We start from the raw sequence: 25,527 nt of genomic DNA on the forward strand, positions 1-25,527 counted from the left end.
AAATATTCTTGATCACCATGACTAGACGAGTCGATCTAGCCATGTCCGTCTGTCCGTCCGTTTCTACGCAAACTAGTCTCTTAGTTTTAGTGCTATCGGGCTGAAACTTTCCCAAAAGTCTTATATCTTTTGCAGGTAGTATATAAGTCGGAACCAGCCGGATCGGACAACTATATCTTATAGCTCCCATAGGAAAAATCGGAAAAAAAATTTTAAAGTATTTTATCTTTGGTGGTTTTTAACATATAAAGCCTAGTACTCACATCGACGAAAACCGCGAGCTAACCATAGGAGTGAGCGAGAGGCAAACAGGCGGCTAAAGGTTTTCGTCGGGTCTGTTTTTCAGCGTGGTACTCAGATGAGCTAAGGAAATACCAGAAAAAATACCAGATTTCGGGAGTGAATTTTCGATGAACGCCGTTAGCCGCGGCCCAAAGAATAAGAAATTTAATCTTTGGCGGTGTTCGTGCAGAAGCGGTGGGGAATTTAAAAATTTTAAATGGAAGAAAAACCCCAAAAACGGTTAAAAGAGGTCAGTGCAGATGGAAAAGGACGCCTAATCCAAGCTATTGCCCAATATTGTGGGATTTGACCGACAGGAAGCAATACCACAACAGGGGCAAATCCGCAGAATAGTTGAAGTGCTGGAGGAGATCCACTAGAGAATCCCAGTGGGAAGGAGCATGCAAAGTGGGACTTTGCTTCCTACATGGACGTCTTGCCGGACGTGTCCTGGCAAAAAAAGTAAGATCTAGCCAAAATAATTTGGATGCGTTTTACTAATAGAAGTATCTTTTCAGCAGAACCACCAGTAATATGATCTCCGAAGACCTCTCCATTAGGACTCCGTACACCATAACCACCAGCTACTTGGCAGCTTAAGCGGAGCTGGAGGACGCGCTCCCTTCGACAGGGAGGAGGAAAATAGGGCGCCCGTTAAGGAACAGTTGGAGAAGCCATGTCCAGCCACTGCCAGGATGCTGGGGGATTCCAGCAGCATCAGCGGATCAACCCTGTTCCCAATCCGGCTCCCATTTCCTCAAGGTCCAATATGCCCATTGGGATTCGGAGCTGGACTGCGGTGGCGCGGGAAAGATGGCGAAGCATTCGTGGGACGTTAAGGAAGCTTTAAACTACTAATTTACATAAACAAAAACATTCGTTGAACATTCCATTTATTTTTATTTTACTTTCTTTGTGTACCAGCAGACTCCTCCTTTTTAAATTTCTCCAATTGATTTGTTTTCGGTTTGCAACAAACCCAGCCGCTTGACAGTAAGACCATGCTACATGCATTGCGGGTGAACTTTGAAAACTTCGGTCACACTACAAAGAATAAGATTTTTCGACTAGTGAAACTCCTAGCCGATCTGAGTACTAGGCTTAACCTCCTAAGCTCGGAAATAACATTTTTTAGTTTGGTCTAACTTTTGAATTCAATTTTATAAAGATCGGACGACTATATCATATAGCTGCCATAGGAACGATCGGAAAATTGGTGGTAAAATAATATGAAACCAATTATAGCTTCGTTGTTTTTTATCATATAACCTCCTACGCTTGGAAATAACACTTTTTAATTAGTTCTGAATTTCGAATTTTATTTTATAAAAATCGGAGGACTATATCATATAGCTGCCATAGGAACGACCGGAAAATTGGTGGTAAGCTAATGTGAAACAAATTATAGCTTCGGTGTTTTTTAACATATAACCTCCTACGCTTGGAAATAACATTTTTTAATTAGTTCTGAATTTTGAATTTAATTTTATCAAAATCGGACGACTATATCATATAGGTGCCATAGGAACGATCGGAAAATTGGTGGGAAAATAATATGAAACAATTTATAGCTCCAATGTTTTTTAACATATTAACATTCTATTGGGAATATCATTTATTGTATTTTTAAATTTAATAATTATTACTGCAAGGGTTGCCGAAGTTAGCTCCCTTTCTTGTTTTACATTCGGCACGCTGCTATTCAATATGCTTAGGTTTAGCTGTACGATTTTGATAAAGCGTGTCTATAAAAAATGAGCCTGGAACATTACCTCAATGGTGGTTCGGAACAGTGTTCATTGAAATTATTTGAATAAATGCATTAAAATGTGGTGGGACACCGCGGATGGCCATGATCGTTCATGTCCGTCACAGAAATCACGGTACAGCATTGTGACATCAATTATGTGTCCTTTATAGACCGCACTCCACATATAACATTGTTTGGATATGCTTTTTCAGTAGACAAAAAAATAAAATTTTTTGTTATATGAAAAAATAATTTAACATGATTTTTTTAGGTACTTATTTGAAACCCTAATTAGGTTTATAGGAACTCATTTAAAAATTTAATTAATTTGATAACTTCTTATTAAAATATAATTACTTTGATTTAAAATATGAGAAAATCACCCTTGTTTTTTAAAGCAAAACCGGGAACTTTGAAATTCAATTACAAGAGAACCTTGTCCGACCGCCAAGGTCTTTTTGCACGTAAATTCTTAAGAAATCGCGGTTCATCGAGGATAATTTTTTCGCGAATTTCGGGGTTGAGTCTCCTAATATGGAGTATTACCGTAATTTGTAATCGAAGTAATGCCAATGGGCGTTTACGCATTCTTTTCTGACACTGAAGGATTCTTGGTGGTCTTTTGGCCAACCGTACCTAAAACCTTTGAGGTTTTCTTTGTCGCCCTAGTTAATGATTATTTTATCACTAAAACGATAAAGATTGCTATATTCGTGTGCATCGACTATCACCAGATACTTGGCTAACGAACTTAACTTGCATATTCACACTATTCGGTAGTGAAACGAACTACCACAACTTCTTAGAAAAATTACAAGCGCAACGCATTTTATTGGAAATATTATTTACTTTTTAAAAATCTTACGGTACCAACTAAAATGATCAAATTTATTAAATTTAAAATAACAACAATGGTTTATAAGGTCAACTGTAAATGCTTCCTGCATTAAATGTTAGATATAAGCAAATGTTTGGATCCTTTTATGCACCCCAAATGTTTTGCATTTAGTTTTAAAATATTTTTATACCCGTTACTCGTAGAGTAAAAGGGTATAATAGATTCGTCGGAAAGTATGTAACAGGCAGAAGGAAGCGTTTCCGACCCCATAAAGTATATTTATTCTTGATCAGGATCACTAGCCGAGTCAATCTAGCCATGTCCGTCTGTCCGGATGAACGCTGAGATCTCGGAAACTAGGAGAGCTAGGCTATTGAGATTTGGCGTACATATTCCTGAGCTTCTTACGCAGCGCAAGTTTGTTTCAGTAGAGTGCCACGCCCACTCTAACGCCCACAAACCGCCCAAAACTGTGGCTCCTACAGTTTTGATGTTATAATACAAATTTTAACTGAATTGTATTGTTCTCATCAATACCTATCGATTGACCCAAAAAAAGTTTGCCACGCCCACTTGAACGCCCACAAACCGCCCACAAACTTCAAAAAATCGTAAGTATGAACGCGCATATCTCGGAAAATATCAAAGATAGAGAAATGGGATTTCAGATTTAGATTCCGTAGGCATGAGCGCAGCGCAACGCTGAAATCTGCCTACCGCCGGTAGGTGGCGCATTTCAATCTCGCTTTGCTGCTTGCATATTTCCATTTTTCTTTGGTCCCTTTAGCTGAGTAACGGGTATCTGATAGTCGAGGTACTCAACTATAGCGTTCTTCCTTGTTCTTTCAAATAAGCTCCCAAAATGTTTATTTTATTTTTTTAAATGAAACGTTTTTTTATTAATTTTCTTTATTGCCAACCATTTTTTAAAACTTTATTATGTCGCATTGTTCTTAGGTTAAATTAAATTATTTAATTAATTTTTTACCTTTGTACTTGCATAGACTTATACAATTTTTTAAACATTTTTTAAAAACCTTTTGTTGTACAATGACATTTTAAAACGACATTTTAAGAATCTTATTTTTTTCTGTGTAGGGACTTTCAAATTTTATATTACATTGAATTTCGTATTTTTGACTAGTGTATTAATTCATAAGGAAGTTCTTGTAGAACCAGAAAATAAGAAAAAAATAAATAAATATATAATAAGAAAGAAATAATAACAAAAACACACTCGTTACTCAGATAAAAGGACCAAAGGGATATGGAGATATGCAAGATGCACAGCGAGATTGTAAAATAGGGTCTCTCTGGACCATAACTAAAATAGACCAATTTCAATTGGCTAAAAATACTTTGAAAACTGTATTAATAACAACTTTTTTTCTTACATTTTTAGAGTCTACAGGACAACAAATGTTCACTTTTAAGGAAACAAGAAAATGACATTGGTTTTGTTCTTAAACGGGATACAATCAACCGGTTGCGAAAAGTAAGAAATGGAAATCCAATTGAATTACCTCCCCCGTATCCAAACGGTTGGTATGGTATCCTCGAATCTTCCAAATTAAGCGCAGGGGAGGCTACTTTTGTGTCATGTTTGGGAGAAGAACTAGTCATCTTTCGCACTCAAAAAAATCAAGTTTTCATTCTGGATGCATATTGCCCTCATTTAGGAGCCAATTTGGGTATTGGTGGAAGGGTTATTGACGATTGTGTTGTATGTCCGTTTCATCAATGGAGTTTTCGAGGCTCAGACGGAACCTGCACAAATATTCCGTACAGCACTTCAGGTACGTTACCGATAATGAAATTTCATTAATTTATTTTTAAGAATGTTCAATTTAAAATGTTTAAGTGGCGTTATAAGCGTATTGGTTTTAATGTTTCATGTGCGTGTATTAAACAACAGTTAGGATGAAACTTAAAAATTCGTAATGCTTTTAAATATTAAAACATTTCCCTGGTACTAACAAAGGCCTTTTTTAACACGATACACGTTGAGTAAATCAATCTATCCACACTGGGGTCGAGTCTTGATGCTATCGATTCTTGGGCGAGACTCGGTTTTCATTATAAGCGATTAATATAGAACACGTGTTGTTGTAGGTTAGGTTAGGTTAGGGCGGCTGTCGGACTATAGTCCGACACACTTAGACCTCAATGGGTCCGTTGTGATACCGCATGATCTCGTTTCTTCCTTCTCTAGGGTCCCGTTTCTAGTAGTTTCAGCTTGTGTTAAGCTGATCAGCATGTCTTCCTAAGGGCTTCCTAAGTGTTTCAGTCTGAGTCTGCATAGGGCTGGGCAGAAGCAGAGATGGTGTTCTACCGTTTACACTTCTTCCTCATCCCTACAGCTTCTGCAGAAATCATTTTGCGGGGCTTTTAACCTGCCGGCATGCGCGCCAACAAGCCAGTGGCCTGTAAGAGCTCAGATCAGCATGCCACACTCTGTGCGGCTGAGCTTGAGTAACTCCGAGGTTTTTTTATTGTTTATCACAGGCCATGTCTGGTGAGAGATGCGTCACTGTGGTGCGTTTTGCCAATGGGTGTTGGCTAGTGTGTTGAAGTGGTTTTTTATGTTTAGCTTGCAAGTAGCCATGGGCATACCGACATTTTCCTCTCCTGGTAGGAGAGGCTTGGTGGTGCCCTGCCTGGCTAATTCGTCCGCTATGCAGTTGCCTACGATGTCCCGGTGACCCGGAACCCATATTAGGCTGATAGTAAACTGATTTGCCATCTCATGGAGAGATCTGCGACAGTCTGCTATTGTACGAGAGTTGGTGTTTGTCGAGTAGATCGACTTTATAGCCGCTTGGCTGTCACTATATATGTTTAGGTGGCCTCTCTGGAGGCTAAGGTTCCTTAAACAGGTTAGTGCTTCTTTTATAGCGTGGACCTCCGCCTGAAAGACGCTACAGTGGTCCGGGAGCCTGAATGACTTCCTGATATCTAATTGTTCGGAGTATACACCTCCGCCGACGTGTCCTTCTAATTTGGAGCCATCTGTATAGAAACAGATTGCGTCCGTCGTGCCCGGTCGGCCCTGTTCCCATTCCTCTCTATCAGGAATCAGGGCCTCAAAGGGTGTGTGACTATATTCAATAGATTTGCATAGATCCGTGATTTTCGGACTCGATTTATCATGCTGGAGAATTTTAGCATGGCCATATAATTGGGCTTTCCATTGCCCTGTGTCCCTCAGTCGAATAGCTGCCGATTTGGCCCTTTCCATGCCTGCTAAGTCCAGGCTAGGGAGGTTCAAGATCGCATTCAGCGCTTCATTCGGGGTGGTTCGAAGGGCTCCACTAATACACAAAGCCGCCATTCGCTGTACTTTGTTTAGAGGAGTCAGTACAGGGTTGCCCATATTCGACGGACCCATGTTTTTTTTTTTTAAAATCAAAGAAAAAAATAAAAATTTGGCGGTTGACAATCTTAATCATTTAATTTGTTCCAAGTAGATTTGTTTACATCAATTTTTGAATATGATATCTTTCAAATGGCCGCCTCTGGCGTTGATGGCGTATTGTGCCCTTTTTGCAGCATTTTCCATCGTTTTCGCCAACATTTCGGCCGGAATAGCGGCTATTTCTTCACGAATGTTGTCCTTGAGCTCTTCTAGGGTCCTTGGCTTGTTAACGTAAACCTTTGACTTCAAATATCCCCACAAGAAGAAGTCAGGCGGCGTCAAATCGGGCGAACGCGGTGGCCAGTCCAAATCACCACTTTTCGACATCAAACGGCCCGGAAACAATTTCTTCAGAAAATCGATTGTTATGCGACTTGTGTGCGGTGGTAAGCAACAATCTTTGCGTCAATTGAATTTTTTACGGGAACAAATGCAAATCAACGCGAATAATCCGTTGCTGCTGAGAACGGCGTTTTTGGGATGTTCTTGGGGACATCTCAACACTGGCTCGTACGGCAGCGATATTCTCGTCCGATCGCCTTGGTCGACTTTTATTTGGCCTCTTCGGATTAGAAAGAGCCTCACCAGTCGTAAATTTTTCGTATAAACGCTTAATGGTGTTCTTAGAAGGCGCACTTTTCACATTTTTTAATTTTTTAAAAGCACGTTGAGTTTTCACAATCGACTTTTTCTGTTGAATGTAAATTTCAACTATTTCAGAGCGCTCGCGTGGCGTGTATTGTTCCATGGTAAAAATCTGCTTGGACTGACGCTTCAAACGCGGTATGTCATTAAGCGATCTGGCATCTCTGTCAAAAGTTATGGCGTCGTCAGATGGGTCCGTCGAATATGGGCAACCCTGTATGCATTGCTTGTGTAAGGCGGTCCACCACAGAGCCACTCCGTACAGTAGGATTGGCTTGACTACCGCTGTGTATATCCAGTTAACTATTCTTGGGGACATGCCCCATCTTAGCCCGATTGCTTTTTTACAGGAGTAAAGTGCAATGGTCGCTTTTTTGGTTCTCTCTTGGTTGTTTAAGCCCCATTTGAGGCGTTTATCTAGTACTAACCCCAAGTACCTGGCGTGATCGCTAAAGGAGAGATTACAATTGTTTAAAATGGGTGGGTTAAGTTGTGGAATTTTGTACCTATTCGTAAATAGAACAAGTTCTGTTTTCGAGGGATTTACCCCGAGTCCGTTCGCTATCGTTCATTCCGATAGCATTTTAAGTTTAGCGGTCATAAGATCGCAAAGTGTTTATGGATATTTTCCATTAAAGATGATGGCGACGTCGTCTGCGTATGCTACGACCTCACAACCTCCTCCCTCCAGAATCCGCAGTAGTTTATTTACTGCGATATTCCACAAGAGGGGTGATAGTATACCTCCTTGCGGGGTGCCTCTGTTCACTAGTCTAGTCTGGGTTGAGGTCCCTAGTGTGGCTGTGACCATTCTGCTTATCAGCAATTTATGGATTAGCCTCACCATTGGCGGCTCAACCCCTAGTTCTGTGAGAGATTCTGTTATAGCGGTGGGAAGCACGTTATTGAAGGCTCCCTGTATATCCAGGAAGGCGATCAGTGTGTATTCCTTGATGTTGAGTGATTTCTCGATGCTGTTTACCACCAAGTGTAGCGCCGATTCGGTTGACTTACCTTTGGTGTAAGCGTGTTGTGCTTCTGATATTTGTGTCGGGTTTACGGTGGCCCTTATGTGTAGGCTTATCATTCTTTCAAAGCTCTTAAGCAGGAATGATGTTAGGCTTATTGGCCTAAAATCCTTTGCTGTGGTGTGAGTGGCCTTCCCTGCCTTGGGAATGAAAACCACCTTTGTTTCTTGCCATGCTGTTGGTAGTTCTCCTACCGCCAGGATGGATTGGAAGATTTTTTTCAACCAGTTAATGGCTATTTGTCCTGCTTGCTGGATGTGAGCCGGTGTTATTCCGTCCGGTCCCGGTGATTTGTATGGTTTGAAACTATGAATGGACCATTTCATGTTGCGGTCTGATAGGAGTGGATCTATTTCGATTCCCTCTCCTGCTCCTCTTTCAGGTGGATGACCTGCTTGTTGGCTCCCCGGGAAGTGAGCGTCTAGGAGCAGGTCCAAGGACTCTTTACTGGAGTCTGACCATGATCCATCTGCTTTTTGAAGATAGCCCAAAGGCGCGGCTTTCTTAGAGAGTATTTTCCTGAGCCTTGCGGCATCAGTTGTTTCTTCTATGTCAGAGCAGAAGGTCTGCCATGCAGTTCGTTTTGCTCTTCTAATGGCCTTTTTGTAGGGGACTAGTTCAAACTTGTAGTTCAGCCAGTTGGCGTCCTCATTTCCCGCCTTTGCTCTGTTAAACAGGCATCTGCAGTTGGTTCTGAGGATAGATAGTTGTTGGGTCCACCAGGGGGTTTTTTCCTTCCTCTTGGTTTCTCTGTGGGGCATGCCACTTTGAAGGCAGTGTTGCATGCCTCTGTGAATTTGTATACTGTTTCGTCCAGCTCATGTTTGTTTGTGATGCTTTCTGACGGTTCCATGGGGAGGATATTTGTCAGAACTTCTTTGTACCTGTGCCAGTCCGCTCGTCTGGGGTTGGCGAAGCTGACCGGCAAGGGCGAATCAAGGGACAATACGGTTTCTATGAATCTATGGTCCGAAAAGGAGTGCTCGTCAGAGACTGCCCAGTTTTTGACTGCGCCTACGAGTGAATCTGATACCAAAGTTAGATCTATGATCGTTTGGCAAGCTTTAGTTATGAAAGTAGGGGCATTGCCCCTATTGCATAAGAATAGGTTCGAATTTAGAATAAAACTAAAAAGAGACTCACCTCTGTCGTTGTTGTTTGGGCAACCCCACTGGGTGTGATGGGCGTTGGCGTCACAGCCTATTACCAATCCATTCTTGAGCTTTTCGCATTCCTCTGCTAGTCCTCTGACCAGCGCATCTGGGGGGTTTTCCTTCTCAAAGGCCAAATAGGCCGATAGAACCCTTATAGAGCCACTCTGCAGCTCCAGGCTTACTGCGGTGTTGTCTCCGTTGCTGTAATTGCGAAGTAGAAATATACTAAGATGCCTTTTGGCTAATATGCAGGTTCGAATTTTACCTTCTTTGGGGTCAAGCATAAGCTTGTATTCCTTTGTTCCTAGTCCAGCAACCTTGCCTCCTACAACCCAAGGTTCCTGTACGAGGACTAGGTAAGCTCCGCCTTCTGTCAGGCGAAGCAGAAGTGCAGCAGACGCTGCTTTACTGTGGTGAAGGTTTATTTGTAGAAGTCTTAATGACATCTACAGCTTCAACCTCCACCACAGTGACGTCGGCCTCCTCTGTGTCGCTGAGGTCCACGTCCTCGATTGCCGGTCCGAGCGCACGCATCTCTCTGCTTAGCGACGAATCGGTAGAGTAGCCGTCCTCCGGCCCACCAGGTGCCTCCAACTCCTCAGCAAGCACCTGCTCGGCTGGGTTGCCGGCAGAGCTGCTAGCGGCGTTGGAGTCGCCCTTATACACTTTGATGTGTATCGCACTGAACCCGAAGTTCAGCACTCCACGAGCAGTCTCGATCGGAGCTACTGACTCCTTGTTCAGGACCAAAACCGCCTGGTTGACATCCCCTTCATGCTCCTCCACCTTGACGACTTTCCAGTCCTTCGTGGGGAGGTGCGGGTTGCATTGTTGCAACATGAAGAGGATGTCCTCCGGCGTCTTGATCGCTGCTGGAAACAAGATCCTGGCTCGGGGTCTACTGGGGACATCGCACCAGTCAAGCGCAACGATGTTCGCCCCTTCGGAAACCTCGCCGAGCTTGCTTGTCGCCTCTTTGTACATATCAGCCGACCGCTGACTGTCGCATGCTACCACCTTGACGCTGCCCTGGTACCAGCCCGCGTCCATGCAGCAGGGCGAGGTGCCTGGCTTCTCTCGTACCATGCGCAGGCAAATGAGGGAAAGGTGGGACTCCACTGCCTTCCACTTGTTTCTGGGGATCCTGCCCTCCGGATTTCCCCTGTCAATCAGGCCAAGTAACACACGATTCTTCGTGATCTCGGCGAAAGAGACCGATGGCTGGATCTTAGATCTCTTCGCCGATGGCCCGGGTAGTTCGAGGGATAGCTGCCTTTTCGCCTGAGTCGCCTCTTGAGTGGGCTTTTCCTGCCCGTAGTTTGGGAGCACCTTCCTTGCCCACTCTACCTTCTATAGCCATTCAGGCGAAGGCGTGGCATCGGTGCTCCTGGTGTGTGAGCGCAGAGTCTGGGCGGCAGTCCGCCTTTCTGCGTATGTATATTTAGCACCAGCGGGTGGCCCGAGCGCCTTGGCAGTGCCTACCGTTGCTTTCGGCGCAGATGCGCACGTAGCGGAGGCGTTTGCGGTTGGCTTTCTGCCACCCATCATCCCCAGTTTGGGATGCGGCCCTTTCTGGGCCGTGCTGGTATGGAAGGTGGAACCAGTGTTCGTCTTATCCATGGGTTTCTTAAGAGTACCCGTCTCTATGTTTTTTGTTTTTTTATCTTCTGTTTTTTGATCCATAATTTGGTCCCACGAGTTGCGGAGAAGGGGAAAAGTCCGCCCGGGCAGAGATCCGCGATGCCCGGGTAAGGCGATAGTTAGAACAGGGGGTCGCCATGACCCTGAGCACACCGTTTGAGACTGGGCTATTTTTGATCCGGGCCCCCAGCCAGGCTGACTCTTGGCACGGTCCGTATTACACCGTAGTCCGGCCCGGAGTGAGATGTTGTTTGGGAGGGGAGTTGGGTAGGTGTTGTGTTGGGAGTGGGTTTGTGTAAAGCAACTATTTAGATGCGGCTGAACAACTCGCATCGTCGGTATTGCTTCGTTGCAAAATACCCGCTGGCTGTCCGGGACTGTTTATTCACTGGGGTTTCCGTCAACGGTACCGTGTTTGACTTATCCCACCAGCTTATTCACAGTTGACCTCGAGAGAGGTCGTCCGCTATCCGCAACCCGCGACCCGCTCGGTTGCGCCAGCTAGGCGACTTTGGAACCATCTCACAAGTTCCTCAGCCGAGACGTGTTGTTGTTGTGTACGTGAGAAAAGTCGCACGCTTGCCCCACATCCCCAAGTGACAATACTGATCACGTGACCTTTTTTCCAAACTATGAGCAATTAATATTCCACAGGAGTTGTTGTGTAAAATATCCTAAGATTGTTATGTTGGAGGAAAGTAATTAGGAATTTAAAAATTCCAGAAAAATTAATCTCAAAAGTGTTTCTGACAAGTGGTAATATTTAAAAAACACACTTGTGTTTCCGTCAATTACTCAATACCCTCACAGGTGCATGTCTGATCGTGACACGCTATCGTCCTATGAATGTCAAACTGATTATGAATTAAAAACAACCCCAATAAATCTCATAAGTTGGTGTTTCTCAGATGTGCCACTTGTGTTTCTTTTACAGAATCAATTACTGGAAAGAGTCATTAGCATTTGACTATCATGAAAGGGACGCACACAAGTCCCACCATGATCTTAGACCTTTTTTACAAAAGGACATAGGCAAAACCCAAGAAGCACATTTTCTAGCATTTTTGTGTATTTATTATTATGAACATGATTTATTATATAAGTTATGGCCGGACATGGCCAGAGGGGGGAGTATTCTCCCTGATATTACCTAGTCAGGTTCTGCTGCATTGTGGTTCCTTCCGTGTTTTAGCTTCTTCGTCTCTTTCTTCGAAGACCTTGTATTTAATCTCCACGATTTTACTTTAAAATATAACAGTAAACGTTTTTAAGCGTTACAAAAGGTCTTATTGATTAAGATAAGTAGTCTTGGCTGGTCAGGGGTACAAATTTAAGTAAGTCTAAAATCATTCCTCGAGTCGCTGGTTGGCTTGAACAGTACTGCCCGTCAGCATAATGCTGGCAGAGCGGCTGCGGAAACCCGATGCGGATGGCAGCAGTTTTGGCTGTTTGGCCCAATGTGTTGCTAAGCCCCATATGCTAACGCTGCATTTCCGTTAGGGCGCAACGATGGGTAGGGGTAGCGGCGGCTATAGCTAAGGCATCTAGCGGCCGGTCAGCGCTCTTCCATTGTCGCGCTGCTGCCGTTGCAATTCTCACGCTGACGTTCTGTCGCTTTGACAGCGCCGTCGCTGCGTCGCTGTCGGTTTGACGCTGCTGTCGCTGCGTCGCTGACATTGTCTCTGCTGCTGCATCGCTGCTGCTGCGTCGCTGCTGGTCCCATTACTGCAGCCACTTGAAATTGTAGCCGTTTGAATGTTTGGTGTCGTTGCGTGGCCGAGAGTGGTGAAGGCAATGGGCCCTAGTTTGTGGGTGGCCGAGAGGGGTGAAGAGAGAGGTGCGGTGTCCGGTATCGGTGTCGGGTATCGGTGTCGAGAGGGGGTGAAGAGAAGGTAACTAAATATCCATTTCGGTAAACTCTTACCAAACTCTCTAATAAGTAAAATGATATACCGCTAATGATCCGTTGCTCCGAAAGCAGATTTCCATTGATAGATGCAAAATAGTTCTCTAAACTTAATGTTTCTCAGATGTTGGAACATTTTCACACCATCCATTTGTTTCCACCCCCCAGAACCATCAGAAACCGAGAAAACAAATCCTGCCTGATCAGCCAAGAACAGGTGTTAGTAACTTAGTATTCAAAGCATACGAGTGTTGGTGGTAGAGCTGTTTGGACTTGGTAATATCCGTTTCTAGTTGTTAACTAATTGCTTTCTATTGGTTTCCTATTTGTACACTACCTGTTTTTTAGTTTTAAAGGTGCTAAAAGTCGTTTTATTGTATCGATAAAGCATTCCGATAATTGAAAATCTCATGTGTCACTTAAATGGTGACAAACAACATAGTAGTTTAATCCACGAAGACAAGTATATTGTAAAAAAAAAAAACAGGAGAATTTCTCCCGTCTTATAGGTATCAATTGTATAAGGGTCCCATAATAAATGTATCCTTAACTTCAACAGCTACACTCACACCCATAACGACAGGTAATAACTACGAGCGAGCTTAACAGCGAGCTTTCCCCGCTGAGCTATACAGCGGCTAAGCGGCGAGCTTCTACAAAGTCGGTTGCCCGGGAAATTAAAACAAAATAAAACCACCTTCGCCACTGCCTACAGGGGTAGATGAGCAAAAAGCCAAGTTACCGGACAATTTCCAACCCCACCGCGATAGCGCCGCCAGCTCAAACGGGGCTCTGAGGACCGAGCCGTAGCGGTATAGCTCCCATCAGGCAGTAACCGGGGGAAATCCCGGCTCACCGAGGGAATTCCGACTAGTGCAGGCGATGTATAAGGAGAACATGACGAGACCCAGGCTCTTGCAGTTGCCAGGGCAGAAGAAGAGCTGCTAAAGAAGTTTCAGGTGATGAAACAGAAGGTGTAGCGGTGGCCAACGGGGATGGAGCAGGCTCCCGATGCCCACCCAGTGTCAGCGCCTCCCAAAGTGACCGCGCCAATGTTCAACTTCGGCAGTAACGAGGATGAGCAAACCACTCCGAAGAGAAGTCGGGAACCAACCAGCCCTGAAGAGGCGATCGATGGAGCCCACAAGAAGCAGCGGGTGCAGAAAACCGAGCCTACCCTTCAGGGACTTAAGGATGGTGTGCAAGGCATACGCAGGACAGCCAATGGGAGTCTGCTACTCAAGATGCAGAAACCCTCAGACCCAGCCACGCAGAAACTGCATACAGCCATCAAGTCCGCCTTCGGCGGCAAAGCCGAAGTGCTGGAGGACACGGTGCAAGTGGAGATCCGCGACCTAGACCTAATGACCACCTGCGAGGAGGTATTACAGGCAGTTTACGCTGAGGAGGAGTGCGACACCTAGGATGCGAAAGGCGTATGGCAGAACCCAAACGGCGACGGTTCACCTCAGACCTGAGCATGCGCAGCGGATCCTCGACAAGGGGAAAATCAGGGTTGGATGGGTCGTCTGCCGCATAAGACAGAAAATGGAGCCCAGGCGATGCTACAAATGCATGGGATTAGGCCACATGTCTGCCAGATGCCCAGCGTCAGAGGCAATAGCCAAAAACACGCAGCAATCCTGCTTCAGATGTGGCAAGGATGGCCACAAGTATAAAACTTGTACCCAGGGCAAACCAAAATGCATCATCTGCACAAGAAGCGGAAAATCTGAAGGAGAACACGACCCTCCCCCCGAACACTCGACCCTCAGCAGTGCGTGCCCTGAAAACCGGAGAGCCATGCACGATAAACAGAATGGTTAAGGTCCTACAGCTAAACCTTAAGCACTGCAGAGCGGGGCAGGACCTGCTAGCACAGACGGTCATCGAGCAGCAGGCTGAGGTGGCAATACTCAGCGAGCCCTACAAGGACAACGTAGTTCAGACGGCAGAGCAGCAATATGGAGCTGCGGGCAGCCCCCTGGACACCTATCGCAAAGGACTTCCAGGACGGGATACACCAGAGCGAAGATCAAAGGGATAACATTCTACAGCTGCTACATAGCCCCGAACGTACGCATTAGCGAGTTCAGAACAATAATGCAGGAGATCGCTGACGACGCACGCGGTAGGTCCCCTATCTTCATTGCAGGTGATTTCAACGCATGGTCCACAACATGGGGCAGCGCTAGTACGTCGCAGCGGGGAACCATCCTCCTTGAGGCAGTGGCTTCAGCAACCTTCAGCAAGTCAGGTCGGGAGTCAGATATCGACCTGACCTTCGCTAGCCCTGATCTGGCACGTAACTGTGTATGGAGGGTGTCAGACATATACACCCACAGCGACCACGCCCTGATCATCACCCAGACAAGCCCCAGACTGGCCGCACTACAAAGCGCATACCCTGAACACAGTGTCTCTCCTAGCACACATGGAAGGCGTCTGCGTTACAGGAGACGCTAACACATGCGCGAGGAACATAGCCGATAGAGTGAAGGAGGCGTGCGATGCATCTATGGAGAAGGCCACGAAAGGTGGTAAAGGGCGAAGACCAGTACCATGGTGGAACGACGAGATAGGCAGCGCGAGGAGAGACTGCCTAGCGGCCCGGCGCAGGTGTCAGAGAAGCAGAGGACGCGGAACCCAGGAGCTAAGGGAAACAACCTACAGAGCCAAGAGAAAGGTGCTGAAGAACGCGATCAAAGCGAGCAAGGCCAGATGCTTCCAGGAGCTGTGCGAAGCGGCGGATGCAGAACCATTCGGGTCAGCATACAGGATGGTCATGGGTAAGCTCAACAGACAGCCGACCCCTACCGGCCACTTACAACTTAGCCAAATAGTGTCCACCCTGTTCCCCACCCAGCCGCCCCTTACTTGGCAAGCTACCGGGGAAGGCGATACTGTTCTCACCAGCGAAGCCGAAGTCCTGGCTGCGCTAAGGAAAACCAAGATCAAAAAAGCCCCTGGCCCCGATGGCATTTCCAATGCTGCACTGCACACATTGGTGGCAAACTTCCCGGGTATATTCACAGAGATGTACAACATGTGACTCACCCAACGAACCTTCCCCATAGGTTGGAAGCGTCAAAGGTTGGTGCTTATTCCAAAACCGGGCAAGTTGAACGACGACGCATCCTCATACAGACCCCTATGTATGCTGAATACAACGGGGAAGATATTCGAGCGCATAATCTGCACCCACCTCGAAAAAGAACTCGACCAACTTAGAGCGTTATCGGACGACCATTTTGGCTTCCGGAAAAAAAGAAGCACCATTGACGCGATCCAAACGGTCACCCAATTGGCTGCTAACGCAATCGAAGGAGAAAGGTAGCTAGGTGGCTCAAAAGAGTACTGCCTAGTCTGCACCCTGGACGTCAAGAATGCCTTCAACTCTGCCAACTGGAACCTTGTCCTGCAGGCATTTCATCGCATGGGAATCTCGAACTGCCTGATCGACCTCGTAGCGGACTACTTCAAGGACAGAGTTCTCACATATTCCTCTGACGCCGGAGAGCACGAGTACCTGATGACAGGAGGAGTACCTCAAGGCTCAGTCCTGGGCTAGATACTGTGGAACTTCATGTACGACGGAATCTTAAGGCAGGTACTACCCGAAGGATGCACTGTTGTGGATTTGCAGACGACATAGCGCTGGTAACGGTAGCGAAAACCCTCGAAGAGATCACGGATAGATGCAGCCTCTCAATAGACACGCTCATGTGCTGGCTCGCAGACAACGGGTTAGCAGTCGCCGAGCACAAAACGGAGGCAGTGCTCAAAAGCAGCAAAACGAGTCGGATAAACTCCAATAGAAACAAGCGCCTCAATCAAGTATCTTGGAGTACTGATCGACCACAGGCTATCGTTTAAGACGCACCTATCGTATGCAGCAGCCAAAGCATCCAGATCGACTGCAGCCATCTCAAGGATGATGGCCAATACTCGAGGACCAAAGCAGCACAGCAGAAGGATCATAGCCACAGTAGTGACGTCTACCATACTGTACGCCGCGCCCATATGGGTCGAGGCCATGAAGACCGCATCATACAGCCGCCAGTGCAAGGCTGTCTACAGACGCTGCGCACTGCGCATCACAAGCAGCTTCTGCACGGTATCTGAGGAAGCCGCGATAGTGGCAGCCGGTACTATACCGATAGACCTGCTGGCGGCAGAACGAAGAACTGGGAGCACAGGAAGCAGGACCCAGCGCAGTAACACGATCGAGGCATGGCAAAGGAGGTGGAACAATGTTACCACAGGGCGGTGGACGCACAGGCTAATTCCCAGTCTAGCCCCCTGGCTGCAGAGACGACACGGACAGGTAGACTTCTACCTCACGCAGATGATCTCTGGGCACGGATGCTTCAAGGAATACCTGCATAGGCTTAAGCACGAGCCAAACCCCAACTGCGAAGCATCGAAGACGAGAAGCACGCGCTATTCATCTGCCCCTATGCGCTAGGAACCGAGCCGAAGCTGAAACGACAACCGTTTGTAACCTGACAGCGGACAACGTGATCAGCTGCATGCTGGGAAATCAAAGCAAGTGGGACGCGATAGCCAACATGGCCGCTGGCATCCTGAAGGATCTTAGGCGTCGAGAACGGAGTCGATGCATCGAGTCATAAGGACGAGCGGCAACCTGACCGCCATCCGTCCCGCGAAGTATAACTTTGCGGCAGTCCCGCGGGATCGGAACATTTCTACCTCTTCTCTTCTTCTACCACTTTTATTCCTGTATATACTTAAGCTTCATTTAATAAAAAAAAATAAAAAAAAGTATTAACTACAATGCAATATCAAAGAATAACAATAATATGATTGTCAAAGGTCGATTTTCAATTAAAAAAAATGGAAAAAAAGGGAATTGCTCCGGCGTAAGACAGCAATAAATAAAAACAAGAAAGGAAGATAGCTTCGCCAAGCCGAAGTATGTATACCCTTGCAGTTATAATTACTAAATTTAATTCAAAATTCTGAATAATACAAGAAATAATATTCCCAATAGTATAAGATAATATGTCAAAAAACACCGAAGCTATAATTTGTTTCATATTATTTTCCTCCCAATTTTCCGATCCTTCCTATGGCAGCTATATGATATAGTCGTCCGATTATGATAAAATTAAATTCGAAATTCAGAACTAATTAAAACATGATATTTTTAAGCGTAGGAGATTATATGTTGAAACACGCTGAAGCTATAATTTGTTTCATATTACTTTCCCTCCGATTATTTCTATGGGAGTTATAAGATATAGTTGTCCGATCCGGCTGGTTCCGACTTATATACTACGTGCAAAAAAAATAAGACTTTAGACCAGTTTGCGTAGAAACGGACGGACAGCCGGACATGGCTAGATCGACTCGTCTAGTGATGCTGATCAAGAATATATATACTTTATGGGGTCGGAAACGTCTCCTTCACTGCGATGCAAACGTTTGACTGAAATCATAATACCCTCTGCAAGGGTATGTATTTTTGCCTACTTCATTTACCAAAACAGATGTTTGTACACTTGGCGGTCCACAAAATTAAATATTGTTCTCACTTCCTTAGTGGTTGATCAAAGTATGTAAAAAATGTATTCAAAAATAAAATTTTTTTGGATGAGTTTTAGACCTTGCGAAACGTCCTCGAAGTTTCTTTAAAAATTACTCATTTGACATGTTTATTAAAGTCTCCTAGAACTACAAGATGGTCTCTATTAGACAGCTTATTTGTTACTGACTGTCTAGCAAATAGTTGATTGAAATACTCCGGGAATTCAGATGCAGGCGGATATAAATACAACTACCATGAATCGATAGCTTTACACATACGAATTCAGTATTATTGAATTCCTTAACACGAATCTCTTCCGACTTGAGGGTAGAGTCCACGGCAATTAAGACTCCACCTCCTCGCCTGGACGATTGATCATGCCTATAAATGGTGTACTTACCAAGAAATATTTTGGAGTTTAGGATATCCAATTTTAACCAAGTCTCAGTGAACATAATAATGTGATATGCAAAAGAAAGACTATCAGAATACAATTTAGTTAGCTTGTTACGCAAGCCTCTGGTATTCTGATAGGAAAAAGTTAAGCTAGCTTTTAGTTTTTTGAAGATGGTGCTACGGTAGAAGATGAAGGTGCGGTCTTTTTCCTTTACTTGAATTCCTATTCCTGGATTCAAATTCCTTTACCACCATAAGTGCAGGCCAGAAATCTTCACATATGTTTGAAAAGAGCTCGTTTGGAAAAGAGATCTTAAAAGACGAAGTGTTCCTGGCATAGGTAAAATAAAATTTTTCCATATTTGTAGCCTTTGTTTTATGTTGTATGTATATAGTCGAACTTCTTGGAGGGAAAGCGGAGAAACGAATATTTGCTTTTTTGGCAAAATCACTGATAGGGGTTTTAGTGTGGCAGATTGTGTTTCTGCAGAGCCAACTTGTTCCGGTAGAACAGGCTCAGTATTAACTGACGGTGTCATGATATTTAGTGAAGGAGGAACTGGGGAGTCATTTGCAGGCGATCCAGACTCCAGTTGATCTTTTTTTTTTTAAGCTACTGATCTTAAAAACATTTGCGGATTTTTTGTGGTCGACCGCTGTTCCGCGATGCAATTCTGATCGTCACTTTCCGCGGCTTGCGGAGTGTTCTTCATAGGCTGCCTACAACCAGTGCCTTTTTTACGCTTTGGAGACTCATCCAATAGCTTGAGGCTATTAAATTGTGAGTCCAGCGCTGAGAGTAACTCATCTGCTCGGCGAAAACTATCTCTAGCTACGCCGAAGCTATTAATTACATCCTTTAAGCCACCTTTAGTTTGGCGCATAAAGGATCAGACAAGGGACACAGCAATATAATAAGTTACCCGGTACACCCGACACACTTAGTATGAGCCAATCTTTCACACAGCCAACACTTCACTTTTGACTGGTCAGCTCTGATTAATTGATGACATTTTTTAATAGAGCAGACAAAAGAATCCACAGCTTGTGTCATTCAAGTTAAAAGTGCGGTAAGAGCACAAACTGTACGCCCAAGCTTTCGATTAGGAGAATCAGAAAAAAAAAACAAGGAAGAACGCTATAGTCGAGTACCTCGACTATCAGATACCCGTTACTCAGCTAAAGGGACCAAAGGAAAGTGGAGATATGCAAGCAGCAAATGCGCCACCTACCGGCGGTAGACAGATTTAAGCGTTGTGGGCGTTAGAGTGGGCGTGGCAAAGTTTTTTAAATCAATCGATAGGTATTGACGAGACCAATACATTTCAGTTAAAATTTGTTATCTAGCACGAAAATTGTGGGCGCCACAGGCTTGGGCGGTCTGTGGGCGTTAGAGTGGGCGTGGCAAACTTTTTTTAAAATCAATCGATAGGTATTCCCGAGACCAATACATTTCAGTTAAAATTTTTTATCTAGCATGAAAATTGTGGGCGCCACAGATTTGGGCGGTTTGTGGGCGTTAGAGTGCGCGTGGCATATTCGCGTAACAAACTTGCGCTGCGCTCAAGCCTACGGAATCTAAATCTGAAATCCCGTTTCTCTATCTTTGATATTTTCCAAGATATCCACGTTCATATTTATGATTTTTTGAAGTTTGTGGGCGGTTCGTGGGCGTTAAAGTGGGCGTGGCAAACTTTTTTTTGGGTTAAGCGATAGGTACTGATGAGAGCAACACATTTCAGTTAAACATTTTATTCTAACATCAAAACTGTAGGAATCACAGTTTTGGGCGGTTTGTGGGCGTTAGAGTGGGCGTGGCACTCTGCTGAAACAAACTTGCGCTGCGTAAGAAGCTCAGGAATCTGCATGCCAAATCTCAATAGCCTAGCTCTTAAAGTTTCCGAGATCTCAGCGTTCATCCGGACAGACAGACAGACGGAGAGACGGACATGGCTAGATCGACTCGGCTCGTGATCCTGATCAAGAATATATATTCTTTATGGGGTCGGAAACGCTTCCTTCTGCCTGTTACATACTTTCCGACGAATCTAGTTTACCCTTTTACTCTACGAGTAACGGGTATAATTAGGAGAGGGAGTGCGAGAGAGCGGGAACGTAATGTAGTTGATGCGCATGCAAAAACAACAATACAAAACAGCTTTGTAGCTACGACGGACAACGCACAAAAGAGTACAATAGAAATCACAAAAATTATATCCAGAGAGAGTGTATGCGGGAGAGCTGGAGCGTAATGCAGTTAATATGCATGCGGAAAACCACAACACAAATTGTAAACGAATTTACTAAAAATGTGCACAGAATAGAATAAATTCACTCCCGATGCGAACGAAATTATGATCCTAATCAATTAAAGGACAACCGTGCATTTCGTAAGTGAAAGTTTTGTTTAATCATTTACTGGAAATGGTTGATTTTTATTTAAATTCATGTATTTAACGGACAATTTAAATAGGCGTTTAATTGAACATTGAATTGAAAGAAAAAATGCGAACAAATCTAATCCAAGTGGAAAACTAATGAAAATAAGAGTTGTGAATACAAGATACTTAATACAATACTTAAATGCTTTTGTAGCTGACGGGGGAAATCAGATTCGTTTAAATATAAATTCCTTGTAATACTCACATATCTTCTTGTGCTAAAAATATTTTAATTGTAAGTCTTTACCAGATTTAATACATTTCATTTGAAGGGCAAAACTTATCTAAGGTTTCAAACTAATTTTTTTATTCTCAAATTGGAATTGCATTCCCATATTTATGCAAATATAAATAAATATATAAATATAAACAAATTCACGGCTTTCCCTCCCACCTTAAGAAGATAATATATTATTATTAGTTGGAAAATCCAAAAATATCGTTTGTAGGAAAGACTTGCAGACATTGTAAAATGTTGATATTAAAAGACAAGGAAAAATGCTATAGTCGATTACCTCGACTATCAGATACCCGTTACTCGGCTAAAGGGACCAAAGGGAAATGGAGATATGCAAGCAGCAAAGCGAGATTGAAATGCGCCACCTACCCGCGATCTCAAAATATGGTTATGTAGATATATTTAAGCGACATGGGCGTTAGAGTGGGCGTGGCAAACTTTTTTTTGGTTAATCGATAGGTATTGAAGAGAAAAATACATTTTTATTCCAGCATTACAACTCTAGGAACCAGAGTTTTGGAAACAAACTTGAGCTGCGTAGAAAGCACAAGGTTCTGCATGCCAAGTCCCAATAGCCTAGCTCTTATAGTTTCCGAGATCTTAGCGTTCAAACGGACAGATGGATAGGCGGACAAACGGACAAACGGACATGGTTAGATCGAATCGGCTTGTGATCCTGATCAAGAATATATACGCTGATCGGCATATGTATTTTGACAAAACAAAAGTTAAATATACTCATAATTTGAATTTCCTTCTTGTAAACTTTTGGCATCAATGGAAAGGTAATTTAAATGCCGTTTGAATGATACAATACATTTTTTAACCCATTCAGTATTTATTGAAACGGACGAATTTGTGTAAATCTACTTAAAAAATTTTTTTTTAACTTTTTTCCTCGACTTGAAAACCTTAATTTTTTGATGCAAAAAGTTTTTTCAAACAAAAATAATAGTAACTGCAAAAATAATTTTTCAAAAATCATTGTGCTTATATTTTTTATGATTTTTTGAAAATGCTTAGAAACATGCATTTTAGCCATATTTTTCTCCTCTTCATACAAATTTTTTCCGACATTGTCACATTCAAAAAATCATAACAAATATAAGCAAAATGACTTTTTAAAAATTCTTTTTGCAGTTACTATTATTTTTGTTTAAAAAAACTTTTTGCATCAAAAAATTTAAGTTTTCAAGTCGAGGAAAAAAGTTTAAAAAGTAGATGTTTACACAAATTCGTCCTTTTCGATAAGTACTGAATGGGTTAAGAAATGTATTGTATCATTCAAACGGCATTTAAATTAACTTTCCATTGATGCCAAAGTTTACGGATGAATCGACTAGGCCAGTTCTTGTTTAGGGCCAAGAATATACGCTTTCTTCTAACTGTTACAGACTTTCCGAAGAATCTAGTATACCCTTTTACTCTACGAGTAACGGGTGTAACTAGAAAGAAGCTATAGTTATAGTTATGAAACCTTTAAAAATATGGGCAGCAGACATATTTTAACGTTAATATAACCTTCTACTCTTCGATGAACGGGTATAAAAATGAGAACTATCGGTTTACAGCTATATCAATCGTTTCCACTTGTTTATATAGAACTATTAAATTGAAAGGGTTTAAGGGATTGCTTAAAGTTTAAGGTCGCCAGGACCTGATTACTTATACATACTAGTTCTCGTGATCTTCCATATCTTCACAAACATAGAGAATTTATCTAATAACCGTTTAGTTTAAAAATTACATACATATCATTTTATTTAACAAATATTTTCACATTAAAATATTTCAGTTCCAAAAGGATCAACTGTGAAAAATTGGAGTTCGCAGGAAATTAACGGCTTTATATTTATTTGGTATCATACTGACCCAACAGAAATTCCTTGGGAACTCCCTCTGTCTACGGAAGAGGTTAAAACAAAACATTTTTACCATGGACACAATGAATTTTACATTCACTGTCATATTCAGGAAATACCGGAAAACGGTTCTGATATTGCGCACTTTAATGCTATACATAAAAAAAGTTTAATTGATGGCATTTGGGCTACAAAAAAATTTTCTTTTAACCGATATGGATATCATCACTGGAAAGCAAGGTAATGAATAAAATATCTAAATTATTTATGAAACAAGAAAGGATGTTAACCTCGGCATGCCGAAGTTTGTATACCCTTGCAGTTATAATTTTTAAATATATTTCGAAATTCTTAAAAATACAAAAAATGATATTCTCAATAGTGTAAGATAATTTGTCAAAAAACACCGAAGCTATAATTTGTTTCATATTAATTTCCCACCAATTTTCCTATCGTTTATATGGCAGCGATATGATATAGTCGTCCGATTTTGATAAAATGAAATTCGAAATTCGAACTAATTAAGAAATTTTATTTCCAAGCGTAGGAGGTTATATGTTAAAAACACCAAAGATATAATTTGTTAACATTTTTTTTTCCGATTATTTCTTTGGGAGCTATAAGATATAGTTGTCCGATCCGGCTGGTTCCGACTTTTATGCTACCTGCAAAAGAAATAAGACTTTTGGGAAAGTTTCAGCCCGATAGCTTTAAAACTGAGAGACTAGTTTGCGTAGAAACGGAGGGACATACGGACATGGCTACATCGACTCGTCTAAAGATGCTGATCAAGAATATATATATGACGAGGTCAAAATTCCATCCCAAGACAAACAAAAGTTTTCCGATTTGTCCCAATCGGATATCTTGCAATTTCTTGGGTCAGGGGCTGCTATGCAACATAAATTTGGTGGGACGAACGTACAATATCTCTGGGTTAGTCGCGTCGTTTAAGTAGAGCGTACAACGGTCGAAAACAGTTCGTTACATCATAATTTAAAAATAATAATAAGAAAAGACTGATTAGATTTTTATTTAATATAAACTGTCTTAAGTAATTCTGGGGAAATCCATGGAGGTCCCACGTCAAAATTTGTAGGGTTCAACACTAATTTTTTATAAAAATTAAAAATGCCGACTTGCAGAAAACCGCGATTGAATATATTTTTTTTAAGTTTGGACTATAAGTTGCTTGGAAAGTGTTATGGGAGTTATTTTTTTCTGAAAGGTTGGCAAAAATAATAATTAAGGAGTTTTTTTTTCACCATGGAATTTAAAGTTAAACATAATCTTAACAAAACAAAAGGCATCGCCATGTCTTTGCTTTTGTCAAATGGTTAAATCTTTTTATTTTTTTTTAATTTTATATAAATGGTATATCGGGATAAAAATATGAAACCGTTTTGAGACCATAAAGAAAATCTCGATACGGTTCACAAAGAATCACTCATATACTTTATGGGGTCGGAAACGCCTCCTTCACTGCGTTGCAAACTTCTGTGTGAAATCATAATACCCTCTGCAAGGGTATAAAAAATGTATCACAGTGCGTCACAGAAAGGTTTATAAACTGCATAATAAATCTCTGTGTATTAGATAACTTTTTATTTATGTTACTTTATTATTCTACCTTTTACTCCTACAGTAAAAGGGTATGTTAGATTCGTCACAAAGCATGTAACAGGTAGAAGTAAGCATTTCCGACCCTGTAAAAATCGTATATTCTTTATCAGGATCACTAACCCAGTCGATAAAGTCATGTCTGTCTGTCAGTCCGTCTGAACGCTGAGATCTCGGAAACTATTGTTGGGAGTGTTGGAATTAAGCATGCAGAATCTTGTGCTTCCTGCACAGCAAACGTTTTTTTCATTGGCACAACAAACACCAGTAACGACAAAACATGTCTAGCGACCAAATTTTTGAAGTTTTTATACCCTTGCAGAGGGTATTATGATTTCAGTCAGATGTTTGCAACGCAATGAAGGAGACGTTTCAAACCCCATAATATATATGTATATATATTCTTGATCTGCATGACTAGACGAGTCGATCTAGCCATGTCCGTCTGTCCGACTGGCCGTCTGTCCGTCCGTTTCTACGCAAGCTAGTCTCTCAGTTTTAAAGCTATCGGGCTGAAACTTTCCCAAAAGTCTTATTTCTTTTGCCGTTAGTATAGTAGTCGAACCAGCCGGATCGGAAAACTATATTTTATAGCTCCCATAGAAATAATTGGAAAAAAAAATTTAAAAAATTATATCTCTGTTGTTTTTTAACATATAACCTCCTACGCTTGGAAATAGCTTTTTTTTTATTAGTTTTGAATTCCGAATTAAATTTTATTAAAATCGGACGACTATATCATATAGCTGCCATAGGAACG

General features: G+C 42.7%; 1 protein-coding gene across 1 annotated transcript in view; it reads left to right on the forward strand.

Annotated features, from left to right (window-relative positions):
- LOC119561878 (cholesterol 7-desaturase) overlaps positions 1-23,387 on the forward strand; it is a gene marked incomplete at its 3' end in the record, with an annotated part of 28,991 nt that extends 5,604 nt beyond the window's left edge. Inside the window, exons 2-3 of the mRNA XM_037875353.1 lie at positions 4,273-4,666; positions 23,081-23,387. Coding sequence (XP_037731281.1) covers positions 4,273-4,666; positions 23,081-23,387 — 701 coding nt within the window. The remainder of the gene's footprint in view (positions 1-4,272; positions 4,667-23,080) is intronic.
- Positions 23,388-25,527: the final 2,140 nt, after the last annotated feature.

The sequence above is a fragment of the Drosophila subpulchrella genome, unplaced genomic scaffold, assembly GCF_014743375.2.
Source record: "Drosophila subpulchrella strain 33 F10 #4 breed RU33 unplaced genomic scaffold, RU_Dsub_v1.1 Primary Assembly Seq380, whole genome shotgun sequence".
NCBI lineage: Eukaryota > Metazoa > Arthropoda > Insecta > Diptera > Drosophilidae > Drosophila > Drosophila subpulchrella.